General features: G+C 28.5%; 2 protein-coding genes across 2 annotated transcripts in view; both read right to left on the bottom strand.

The window, feature by feature from the left end:
* The window catches only part of LOC122269663 (dynein axonemal intermediate chain 7), a 30,369-nt gene extending 24,066 nt beyond the window's left edge, over positions 1–6,303 (bottom strand). The window contains exons 1-6 of the mRNA XM_071183923.1: positions 6,298–6,303; positions 5,214–5,289; positions 1,930–2,018; positions 1,741–1,845; positions 519–656; positions 224–298 (exon numbers count right to left, since the gene is read on the bottom strand). Coding sequence (XP_071040024.1) covers positions 224–298; positions 519–656; positions 1,741–1,845; positions 1,930–2,018; positions 5,214–5,289; positions 6,298–6,303 — 489 coding nt within the window. The remainder of the gene's footprint in view (positions 1–223; positions 299–518; positions 657–1,740; positions 1,846–1,929; positions 2,019–5,213; positions 5,290–6,297) is intronic.
* Positions 6,304–9,234: 2,931 nt separating this feature from the next.
* On the bottom strand, positions 9,235–13,466 carry LOC107443120 (electron transfer flavoprotein regulatory factor orsai). The gene is made up of 3 exons (XM_016056891.3): positions 13,233–13,466; positions 12,776–12,903; positions 9,235–9,575 (listed from the first exon to the last, which is right to left on the bottom strand). The coding sequence occupies exons 2-3, from the start codon at positions 12,815–12,817 to the stop codon at positions 9,366–9,368; spliced, it is 252 nt and encodes an 83-aa protein (XP_015912377.1). The 5' UTR covers positions 12,818–12,903; positions 13,233–13,466; the 3' UTR covers positions 9,235–9,365.
* Positions 13,467–13,587: the final 121 nt, after the last annotated feature.

Genomic DNA, 13,587 nt, shown 5'->3' on the forward strand with positions numbered 1-13,587 from the left:
TTACATCGGCGTCACACATTTGAAAATTACGAACACAATGACTTGAAACATGGTAACCGTTTCAGCATATAAAATTTTCAATGCTCCTTATGAGTAGAAGAAATGTTAACTTTTAAGTTTAAAAAGTGAACTGTTTTGATAAAATGTGATTTGCATAATTCAATGCAAATGTTGTGTAGTTAAAGTGCGAGTGCATAGAAGTGCATCATTATTTGCATCTGACCTCCATCCAAGAACGAGTTAATTTATGAGATACTTCAGGGCATTCAAGGAGAGCTGACTTTATGTCTTCACACATCTGAACAAACAAAATAAATAAATTTATTTAATGTATGGTACTAAATAAATGATGTTTAATAAGTTTTAAAACAGACACTGAGATTACCAAAAACTAGTAATAAAAATTTATAAATTAAAAAGTAAATTTTCAGCATACTTTGTATTAATGAGTGATCAGTAAAAAACGCCATATTACACTTTTTTACATTAAAAAAACTGATTATTTTACTAGAATTTACCTGCTGACTCTTTTGGCACTCTGTGAATACATGTAAAATGTCATACACATCATCTTCATCACACTCTGTTAAATATGCATTTACTTCAGGCAAAATTAAAGGATTTATGTCTCTACCTTTATACAGATAATTATCCCACTGTAAGTAAAAAAAGTATGATCAATTTTACTTAAATAATTTTCATGCATAACTCAGTCTTATTTTATCTATGTCTAATTCAGAACCTGCGAAATGTATTGAGTGGGAATTAAAGTTAAACATCTGAATAATTTCTGCTCTAAGTGATCGTATTTTTATAATACTAAACAGGCAGTTCAAGGAAAGCTCCTTTAATATACTAATTGTAATTAGTGTAGATGACATTTTAAGTCACGAAATCAAACAGAAAGTCACAGTTTAAAGTCACTGTAAGTAATAAAAAAAAGTATAATCAATTTTACTTAAATAATTCTCATGCATATCTTAGTCTTATTTTATCTATGTCTAATTCAGAACCTGCAAAATCTATTGAGTGGGAATTAAAGTTAAACATCTGAATAATTTTTGCTCTAAGTGATCGCATTTTTATAATACTAAACAGGCAATTCAAGGAAAACTCCTTTAATATACTAATTATAATTAGTGTAGATGACATTTTAAGTCACGAAATCAAACAGAAAGTCACAGTTTAAAGTCACTGTAAGTAATAAAAAAAGTATGATCAATTTTACTTAAATAATTCTCATGCATAACTTAGTCTTATTTTATCTATGTCTATTTCAGAACCTGCAAAATGTATTGAGTGGGAATTAAAGTTAAACATCTGAATAACTTTTGTTCTAAGTGATCGCATTTTTATAATACTAAACAGGCAATTCAAGGAATACTCCTTTAATATACTAATTATTATCAGTGTAGATGATATCTTAAGTCACGAAATCAAACAGAAAGTCGCAGTTTTTTTTCTGAATAAACATACCTATTTTTAAATGGTTTTAAACTTTTCAACCTTAAAATAATTTTAAATTAAAATATTTTTCTTTTATTTTGACCTAAATTATAGAAAAATGAAAAAAGTATGAAAATTATGTTTCGTGAAAATTATGCGTCAAATTTCATTTTTGGCCCAAGAATCTAATTCTATGTATTAGAAATCATTACTGATAATACGATAAGTATTACTTAAAAAAATATTACTACTCATTTTTAGTGTAAGCAACTTAAACTATAGAGTTTTACTCACACTTTTTTCTTCCCATTTCGAACATTTTTCTGCCAGAATCAAATTATTTAAATCTGAGAATCTCGCACAAAGCTCTCTATACTCAGCTTCTTTTGTGGCATTTATCTATAGAAGTACCCAACATTTCAGAATACAGTATATAAGTTATTAAAAAAATCAAAGTTCAAGTATAGAAAAGAAAATACAAACCTCTTTAAATTTTTGAGTTTCTGTAATAGTCTCAGCTTCTTCAAATTTCTGCAACTCCGCAGGTAATCTTTTTTCTGTAAGCGAATCATCTATAAAACATTAAATCTAATTATTAATTGAAATTCACCAAGGAAAAGAAATTATCGAGTTAATAATTGAAGCAGTTAGTTTTTAAAACTAATACATTCATTTTTTTCGAAATGATCTTATTCTTTCAGTTTTTGAAAGTTGCATACATGTTCTTTAATCTCCTTGGTCAATCCAAATGAAGATATTAAAACAGAAATGATTTTCTCTCTGGGCTGCTAATTTTTAGAAACAGTAAAATACTAGTAAGAAAACATTTTATTGTGGCAATTTTTTTCTTATTAGGTGTAAATAACTACTCATAACTACCACAGTTTATTTTTTTATAACAGACGTTGAACAGCTGACCCAATTTTTGGTTTGAGACTACTAATGTTCAACTCAGTAGCCTTGTTTTGAACCCAATCGAGAAGACAAGGGAACTCCTGGATCACTCCTAAAGAAATTTACCTTCGTGGAAGACTTTTTGATGGAACAAACCCGCATTTGCGTTACATGGACAGGAAAACCACAAAAACTTCCCACGCTTAGCCTGGTGGCAAGGTGACTCTAAGCCATGATTCATCTACCCCTCAGGATATTTCACGTCAGCACTGTAGTCGATGCAAGTCGGATGCGGAATTCGTATCGACCAGCCATCGCTGGGATTCGAACCCGGTTCACCTCACTGGAAGGCGAATGCTCCATCCCCTAAGCCGTCACGGCTCTATCACTGTTTATTAACATAATTATTATAGATATGTGCGTCTCTGATCTTTCAGTGATCTCTGAACTATACATATAAACCAAAGATGCCAACTTGCTCCGCTTTTTAAAAAAATATTTTCTAGTATTGATGAAATTTAAGTATTTTTAGTTTAATATTTTAAATTTTAAGTAATTTTTCCACCACAACCTATCGAAAATTGAAAGTATGATATTAAATGTAACTTCATAATCATTTAGGGATGATTGTACTTTTCAAAAGAGGAGTAGTTATTCTTATTCTACAAGTTTTACCATTTCATCCACTACCAATTTATTAAAACTTTTGCAGAAAACATAGTAGTTGGTATCCCTGATACATAGTTAAAAACTGTTGGGTATCATATCTTCCAACTCTTCCGGATTATTTTATTTGTATATTTAATATGACGGCAAAATTTAAATAATCACATTTTATTCTTCCTTAAATAAATGCGGTTTAAAAAAATTTGGAAATTTGAATGATTTCTGAATTATTTTGACTTTTTTTAGATGATTTTGACTGTTGTTGTTATTTCCATTACCTACTTGCCATGCCAGCAAGCGTTCTTGGAAAGCCAAGCTAATCTAATTTTAACTTAAACAGATTCATGATAAGCTTGCTAGCTCTCTAAAAGTGTTCATAAGTGTTGATTGAATTGTAACGAAACCCCAGCTTAACATCTCAATTTAATTGGCTTTTTCCTACTACTAGGAGAACACTTTTTTGAAAATTTGGTAAGTATGATGTATAGTTGAAACCATTTTTGAGTAAACTAAATACGTTTTTAAGCACAGAACTATAGTTGTCGTGCAAAATATTATATAAAATTAGACAAAATAGCAAACGTTTGAAAAAATAGTGCAAAAATGTATTTGATTTTTTTCAGCGTAATGTGTTTGTAATGTAGCTATTAAATTGATTCGAATGCACATGAAAATATGCGTTGTCAATAAACAAGCAAATAAAAAAATGAATAAATAAATAAATAAAACTATAAAAGAGAAAAAAAATAAGTAACAAATGGGACTAAATGCTTTGTAAAAAATTTTAGTTAACCTCGAAACCAAAAATAGTGACGATTATACATCTAAATATTTTATTGTGAAACAAACCATTGCCTATGAGATGGAACAAATTAATTAAGCTCACAATCGAGAATAAGTCTTTTTCTGACTACATGCTCTGTAAAAAGTTTTTGTTTACTTCAACACCAAAAATGGTGGGACCAAAATTTTTTACACCAAATACACCTCAAGTTTTTACAGTGCACGTAATTTAACTGTTAACCGATTGAAATTCAATTTACTTAAATTTCGAACTAATTAAACGGCCAAGTTGAAAACAGGCTGTATGTTTTTGATTAGGAGTGCCAGGAAATTTCCCTATTTGATAAGTTACCAAATCTAAACTGATACCTTCATTAATGTTTAGCCATTTATAAGATGTGGTAGTTATCAATACATTTTCTCTACCTGACAGCAGAATAATTTGACCACCACTTTCTTTTAACTCGAAAGTAATGCTTGGCGAGTTTCACTCGCCAAATGATGCAATTGAGTTAATAAGTAGTGGTAGTCACAAATAGCTTACTTTTTTTAAAATAAAAGTGACGTAATGTATTTACTACTACCACTTTATATTTCCTTGAAAGCACTGCTCCTTCCATTTAAGAAAAAAAATATTTGAAATTCTGACATACGTTTTTTATTTTTAAAAAGTGATTATTATTTAGTGAAATATTGATAATTTTCTTAAAATTATATAAAATACAATTCAACTACCATTTAATACGAGTATACAACTATTTGCTTTCATTTCTAAAAGTAATCAATACGATGTTCTTTAATAATCTCTCTTAATATATTTTTTTAGATTCCTTGTCAAAATAGAAGCAGAAATGCACACATTAAGGATCTAAAGTATGTGTATGAGAGAGAAAAAAAATAATCATATCGAAATATAACGAATCGCCATTAAGAAAGGCATCAAAACTTTTTTTATTACCGGATAAAGCAGGATAACCGGGTAAACAAGATTACCGGATAAACCGGATAAAACAGAGTTGAAAAACGATTAAAAGAAACGCCTCAAAGTTTCATTATTCAGTCAAACTGGTTTTTCATTTTTTTCTTACTCTCATAAGATTCCTCAGTTTTTGATACCGAATTTTCTTTTCCCTGGCTTCTATTATATTTTGCAATAAATTACCATGAATGTATTTGTTTTTTACTTAATTTCTTACGAGGATTCAAAAGTAGGATATATATGAGGAGAGAACATTACGAGACACACTGTGCAGTTTCATTTTTCTTGTAAAATTTCGGAAAAGGATTTGTCTTGATTTGATTCCAAAGACTTCAAATTAAGACTTAGATGCTATGGAAATGACAAAATAGAGTTTTATTTATTAAAGCGCATTTGCAAAAAACTATGGTTGAAAAGATAAAATAATTTTACAAAAGAAAATTACCAATCGAGTCATTTCTTTCTTTCTTTGTACCAGTCCTCGTTGGTTTCAATCTTTTTTGCAAAGATTTTCTTCTCGGCTAAAATACAAAATCAATTTGCTTGTATCAACAATACTTACACAAGACTCTTAAAATGTACCGAGAGCAATAAAAATTAATAGACCCTAAATAAATTTTAATCTGATGATCGGATCTTCACCTTCTAGGATCAGATCTTCTCGTTCTATCGGATAATCACGTTTAAATAACTATTATGACTGTGTTATTTAATTCCCCTCCCCTAAAAGTCAGGTCGCTGTCGCCCCCATATTCACATTAAAAATTATGAACTTACCTACTCAACTTTTTTTGCGGATTTCCTACAACTTCTTTCAGAGTACAGTGAGCAAAATAAAAAATACATCACCCTGAATAACTTTTGTTCCAATGATCGAATATTCACGAACTCCATTATAGTGGATCAAATTAATTAGTGCTAACTATTAATTAAGTTACAGAATCAAGCTCAAAAATGTACTTTCTTCGAAGCATATTTTTTTTTATCGGCGGATTTGCGTTTTGACTTTCAAAATATGGCAGGTAGCCACACTATAAAATATATGGTCCCGATAATTTAGCTGGGAAAATAGTCAAACATTTTGGCTACTAATTACTAATTTCATTTTTTTCTTATTTCATCATACGTCAAATCAAAAAAAAATTGGCACTCTATTATGTATTTCCAAAGAAAATGTGAAATGATGAAAACTCCATGTAAAAAATAACTTTTAATAGATTTTTTTTTTTTTTTTTGGTGGGGGATTGAAATGTTTTGAAATGTAAAGTATACAAATTTTACATCATTTTAAATGATAAAATACAAAATTTAAACAAAATTAGTCAAATAGTTCTTGAGAATTAGAATTTTAAGAACTATGTCGAATTTGAAATTTCATAACTCAGAAACTATTCAACAGATTTCACTTACATTTTGTATTTAGCCATTTAAAATTATATAGTTAAAAAAGAAGTTAAAACTGGTATACCTTACATATCAATATTAATCGACCCTTTTTAAGTAAAATAATTTTAAAAAATATCACTTACTGGCATTAGCGTAGAAATCAAAATTTTCTTTTCGTCAAATTTATATTAATATACATCAGTTTTATGTCATATAAAATACAATTCGATTTTGCATGCATCTATATGGTAAAATCATTTCCCGAAATCCATTTAACCAAGTGACTGCTTTCTTTCAACTTGACTCTTTCTTCGTTATGTTATCCAAGAACAACGTTTGGACTGTTTCCATAGAAACACATCAGTAGAAACAGAAGACGTTCTTAGTTCATTATTGGAAAAGTTGTAAAATTATTAATATATCGCAGTAATTTTTTGATATGATTAGTACATCCTCAAACTGTTACTTAATATTTATGATGGTAGAAGCGGGAATTTATAAAATAAGTTACAATCGAAAGATTTTAGTCCAATTTGCATTCGTGAAACAGATAAAGTGGTTCTGCCCCTTACTCGCTCACGAACCCACATGATTGCTAAAAAAATTTCTTGGCGATACAGAGAATTTTTATGTCTAAATTAATATAAAAAGAATTCAGTGGAAATATTTGTTGTTTCCTGGTTCAAGAACGGAACGCCTAGATCAGGTTCGTGACACTAGGCGTTACTGTACTGGGGGACTTGAAACAGCACAAACATAACTCGTTAAACGTTATTAACAAACAAGTTTTCTTAGACTTCGGTTACCAATCCTATTGAGATTAAATTTAAGCTTATAAAATTTTGCTCAATTACTATTGCAACTTCATCTATAACATTTTTCTTTAAATACACTTTTTTAATTTTTGGTTACTAAAGGTACTCGTTAAATAGTTTTCCTCCAAGAGATAATCTAGTAACAGTGCGAAACTCGAAATTTTTGTATGATGAAATTTTACATTTTTGTATGATTTATTATGTTGACTGATCACAACATAACACAAAGCTTAAAAGTAAACAAAACTCATTTGCTGTTGATTGTGTAACGATTCACTAATGATCGTATAACTTTTAAATACCGATTTAAATACATTTTTTCATAAAATATTGTGTAATACGATAAAATCATAGGATTACTTAATAATAAAGAAAAATTGCTTTCAATTTTAAACCTTTACTTTGGAATAATAAGAAAAAAATTCATAAAAAAAATAACATTGAAGGTAAATACACTTAAATTAGGGATAAATATCTTACGGGTAAACAATACTTTTATGAATTTGATTAATTTTATGTTGATTAAGACGAAGGAAGCCAGGGTTTTAATAAGAGAAATTTTGATCATACAGTACTTTTCGTCCAATGAGAATGGCCGAACTAGTTATTTTTATCTGATAATTAAGTACAGAATAACCATTCTTAAAGCAGAGGTGTTTAAGGCCTGATAACGAAATTCGCAATAAATACTTAGACCATGGATATTCTTTTTTAATGCCAAAATAGTTCGATCTTTCAACCCTAGGAATTATAATAGCACTGCAAAGTGATTTTTGGTGTAAAAAATGCCTAGCAAGTAGAGAAATTAACATTGATCGAGCATGGGTTTTTTCATTTAAAATAAAGATTAATTATTAATTGGGGCCGAGATTGCCAGGTTGGTAGGGCACTGGACTCGCGTTCGCGGGAACAGGAGTTCGAATCCAGCCGGCTGAAGACGGTAGTGAATGGTGACTAGTACACGTTAAATCTGTCGGGTCACAAAGACCTAAATGTTCCCATAGCAAATTATACCTCTGGAGGTAGTGGATTGAAGATTGATCGTTCTCTGGTTTAGGTCAAAATTACAATCTGTGGGTGGAGCAATGAATGTATGAAAGAGTCCACCCTATAAACGGGTGTGGCAGAAGTCGAATTCTTGGTCATAGATCGCACTCCCTGTGCCTTAATGGCCTACGACGAACAACAACAACTAATTATTAATTAGTTAAAATTTTCTTGAATTATGACAAAAAATCTTACCATAGGCCAGAATTATTTTACTGAAGACTTGACTATTCATTAGTTTCAGTCCTTATTTCTTATTTAATAAATTCAAAATGACTTTTACTGAGATACAGCTAAACAAGGTTTGGCACCGATTAAAATTGTAATAAATCCAAATAATCATATAGTATTCAATTACCTTTAATTGTAATGTGACTATATGTTTTCATAATGTACAATTATAACTAACATGATTACATATAATCAATCTAACGAATAAAAATAATTACAACACAGAATTACAGCCCAAATAAATGTAATCAGAAGAGATCTTGATTACTTTTTATAACAATCCATGAACTGTACAGTGCAAAAAAAGTAAGAAAACAAACGGACCTCCATGAATAACTTTATGATCTAATGATAAGATGATCTTCTGTTATGGGACTCAATGGTTCGAGGGGCTGACCTCAAATATGCTTATTAGTGCAGACTATATTTTAAGTTATGAAATCAGACACAAAAGTATACTTTCTCTGAATAAGCATTTTTTTTTTTTCAGCGGATTCGAGTTTCTGACCCCCAAATTATAGGGGATAGTTGCAATCGGGGAATATAATCTCAAGAGATTATATATATATATAATCTCTTTGGTCAGGAAGGCGGTACAAAGTTTGAATTCCTTTATGTTAGTTTTATTTTTTGCATATTTCGCCATACCTCAAGAAATTTTTAAGCGAATTGATGAATTTTTGCACACAATTATAAAAATAGGTTTATTAGCAGATAATTAAATGCAAAAAATACATTTTAGTAAATATTTATTATTTTATTAAATAATCAAAAAAGTTTTAGATTGTAAGGTATACAGTTTATACATTTTAAAGTATATAATTTTACATAACAAAATATAAAATTTGTATGAAATCGGTTGAATAATTCTTGTAAAATCGAATTTTGAAAAAGTCGTATATTTAAAATTCAATTTCTCAGGAACTATTCATCCGATTTGGCTCGAATTTTGTATTTTGCAGTTATGAAAGAAAGATAAATCAAATGTAATTTTCAAACTTCTAAAAAGTTCATAAAATGCTTTATTAATTTGAAAACATCACACATAGTCACTGGCACAATATATAAAATACACATTTACGATGGGGTAGAAAAAATAGGGACGGCTAAAGTATGAGCTACTGTTCAGAATAGTAACGCTTCTTTAGCGTTCTGTACTTTTTGAGCATATATAAGGCTTCGAGTTCTTTAATGATGTACTGGCCTCTGGTCAACAATATTTCTATTTGAGCTGCTTCTTTCACATCCTTGTTCTTCAAGAAAGCTTCTTTCAGTCGAACTCTAAAATAGTCATACCCTTTCGGATAATCTCTACCCAGGAATAAAAGCTGAAATAATAAAAGCATACATGAAAGACACAGGAAAATAAAATAATATTCATGTGAGAAACTAGATCATTCAAACATTAAAAACCATTACCACTTGTGTTTAGAGAGACAATGATTTAAATCTGTGGGGAATTATTTATCGACTATGTCAACCTTCATCTATCAAAAGGTACCTCAAGGTAGAATCGAGTTAACATGTCTTGTCATTTGGTATTTAATATTTGTAGTGGTAGTTACACCACAAATCTAATGATTAAAATCAATGGTTGAAACTGCATTTTTGCACACTGTTTAAAAAAATTATTTTGATCACAGGCCCTGTGGCAGAATTGCGGCGACATGGCCACATTGTCGTAGAACGTTACAGAGTTCTTGTAGAAAGATTTTTCTTTTCGGAAGAAAAATTTTGGTTTTCTTTTCTGCAGAAATTTACACATAAAATTTGAATCGCGCATTTAAATAATTAGTTTGCGTCACGTTCAATTTACACAGATAGTATTGGAAATCCAAGTAGTGTTTCGACTGTATTTTTGGCAGGTATTGATTTTCACATGGGTTTTAATTATCCTGATATATTTCAGATGATATGGGAAATTTGAATCATGCATTCAAGCATTTACTTTTTAAGGCAACGATTCTATTGTTGTTTTGTTTTGTTTTTTGGCAATTATTGTTTTTGATTTCCATATAATTTTTAAAATCTGATATTATTTATTACAACAATCAAATCTTTAAACGATCGAGCATTTAAGTAACCCCTTTTTGAAAAGTCCGATTCCCATGATTTCATTGTCGATCTGTTTTTCGGTATTTACTGCTAAGGATTTCATGATTTTCAATTATTTTTTTTAAAGTGATAATGATTTACAAAATGCAAAAAAAGAAATAATTAATGTATTTTTCTCCCCCAACTAAATGTGAGAATATCGCTCATAACATTAGAATAAAAAATGCTTACACATTCAATGAAAATAATTATGTTTTTTTCTTGTAAACAAAGCATTTTTATTACTTTAAATTAGTAACATGCATATTAGTTATTATTGAAAGTATCTTGCAGAAAGATATTAGTGCTAGAGAGTTTTGTCACAGAAAGCCTGTAATAATTATGCCAAAGGGATCACAGGTGGTTAAACTTTTATTTGTTAAAAAGAAGTTATTTATGTTATGCTACCTCTAACTCTTGTATTTAGTATTCTTGTCTCTTGCATTTAGCATCAGATAGCATTTGTATCAAACATTTTTGCTTAAGTACAGGAGACATTTGTATACATACATGTAATATAAAAAAATAATGAAGTATCGAAAACCACCAAGTATTAAACATCATTATCTAAAAATAAGTAATCTCTAAAAATAGATTTTACTTCTTGTCAGTAATCTTTTTAAAAGCTTTTTGTCAGAAATTGTATAGCATAAAGTATAAATAAGTTGTTATTTATTATTGCATCAAGTGATGCAATGTTATGAAAAAATAATGAAGAATCCATTAACTTGTGCTTTAGATTTTGCCCAGATATTTGTAGCCACGGTTAAATTTCTTTTATAACAGCACACTCGAGATGTAAAGTTCATATTTTCCAGACCTTCGGTCTTACTCAATAAAATTATATTTTAATTCTATTGCGTTGTTTTTCTCAACTTATTTCAGCTTAACAACAATATTCAGCTTAACAAGAATTATGAATAAAATTCTATAAACTTTCACTACCAATATACCATTCCATTCTTTTATAACTTATAATATCAAAGACAATTTTGAAATGAGGTACTTTTTCAATCGACATCTTGAGTTTCATTTTGAGACATGTACTTTCCTGCTGGCATAAGAAGTCAAGCAAATCAACAATTACTCTAACTTATTTGCAAATATTTAATAAACTTTATATATAGCTAGTAGAAAATAAATGCGAGAGATTAATAAATACTATGGTAAAATTAAAAATGCATTGGATCTAGTTACACAAAATATGGGGCGAAAAGCAAAACAAAATCTAAAATAAATATGGAATATTACATATTCAAGCATTTAGAATAATTAAGGAAAAAATAAATAATTTCAGATTCTGTGGTATGGCAACAGAAAAAGTACTTTGTTATATATATTTTAAGAAATATAAAACTGCATAAACAATTTTTTATTAACATATAAAATAAGGAAAAAGACTGGCTTCTTTAGTTATGAATATTGAACCAAGGTAAGTCAAACCAGGAATTGGCAAAAATTTGGAAAATTTTAGAAGCAAATAGAAAATTTTTTAGAAATCAGCTTCTACAATTATTGACACTTTATCGCATTTGCTTGGAAATAAACTAGTTTTTCATAAACACGCAACCCTATTTTCAGTGATAGGTCGTATGAGTCTTCACAGTAAAAGAGTTAAATATTCAATTGAAAAATCAAATTCAGCAAATATTTTAAGGAAATAAATGTTTTGAATTTCAATTCTTATAATTTGATAAAATAAAAGTATCACTAAAGTGCTTTTAGATTTTACCTTTACTTAAATAGTAATATATAAAAATATCAAATTCATTATAGTTAAGTTATAAAATATTTTATTATATCTATAGCATATAGAACAGTTGTAATATGTTGATTAAATATTTTCAGTTTATGATTCATATTAAACAGAACTAAATATATTGCTTTATTTTGTTTAGAACATTTTCGAATTTATATATCTTCATAGTAATAGATATTTTGATTTTTTACAGTCAGAACATTCTTTAATTCAACAATAGACTTCAGAAAAAAACACTAGAATTTTAAAAAAAAAATTAAACTGATTGTTATAAATTAAACCTACTTCTTTATTTAGTGGCATCAAGTTCGTTACTCAACAAATATATAGAGTAAAAAGCCTATTTTAGAGAGCAATATATATCCTAATTTAGAGAATAATATATTTCCTCATAATTATGAATATTAGCATTCTCTGTATTTTCATTTTTATTTAAATTCAGTTTACTAACTTTTATATACAAATAAAAAATATTAGTAGTAAACGGACCAGTAACTAGTTAGAAATGTTTTTAGTTATCTTTCGTAAACAAAACAATCAAAACGTAAATTAAAAAGACTTAACATATTCAATTGAAAACGTTAATTTAGTTGTATGAGTAAAAAAATTAGTATGAGTAAAAAAAATATTAAGAAAATTTTAAAAAAAAAAAAAGATAATTCATGACTAACTTACATTCTTGTAAAGCGTAATCACTTTACTTCTGGTGGAACTCATAATTGAAAAACTAAAGGCGAGCTTTGACACAGAGCAAGCATGAAATGAACTAGCTTGCTGTCTAAGAACTCAGGATAATTATGCAGCTGAAACAAACAAAAACATTTCTTTAATGATATCTTCTCAAGCTCTAAAACAGAGCCAACATTATATAATATAAGCTCAAAAGATAATGCAAGAGAAAACGCTTATCGATAATGCCTCGAGAAAAATAATTAATAACAATAACAACAATAATGAAGTCTACGGGCCCGCAGTCACGTAGGCACCAAGAAAAAAACTATCGGATAAATTTAAATTTAATCTATTGTCATTGACAACAAATAAAGAATCATTTAAAAAAAATCATTAAATTAATTTAACACAATACAAGTTCATTTTATAATATTAGATTACTAAAATAATAAAGAAATACTTCTTTTTTCCTTTGGAGCTGAAGGGGTTAAAGGGCGGTTTTTTTTTAAATAGCACACATTTAGTTTAATGAATGCAGGTTTTAAAATTATTAGAAAAAACTAAGTCTTATTAATTCAGACAACTAAATATTAGAATTGGACGTAATGTCAATGTCAATTGAAAGCCGAAAATAAGTGTCACACTTTTGAGGAGATTAGCACAACACGCTCAAAAGCAGACAAAACAAACAATTTTCAGCTGCAGCCAATAAAAAGTGTCTACTTCAATTATTTTATTGTTTATTTATTTTAAATAACCTCTTTTTTTCTAAACTCTTAACAAAGCTTTGAAAAAATTTCTCATAATATAATAAA

The sequence above is a fragment of the Parasteatoda tepidariorum genome, chromosome 8 (genome assembly GCF_043381705.1).
Source record: "Parasteatoda tepidariorum isolate YZ-2023 chromosome 8, CAS_Ptep_4.0, whole genome shotgun sequence".
NCBI classification, from domain to species: Eukaryota; Metazoa; Arthropoda; class Arachnida; order Araneae; family Theridiidae; genus Parasteatoda; species Parasteatoda tepidariorum.

What these genes read in the sequence shown, in the direction of transcription:
- LOC107443120 (XM_016056891.3), bottom strand. Translation starts at nt 12,817, where the DNA reads ATGAGTTCCACCAGAAGTAAAGTGATTACGCTTTACAAGAAT. An exon ending in TGATTACGCTTTACAAGAAT is followed by an intron (nt 9,576 to 12,775) that starts GTAAGTTAGTCA and finishes TTATTATTTCAG; the next exon opens with CTTTTATTCCTGGGTAGAGA.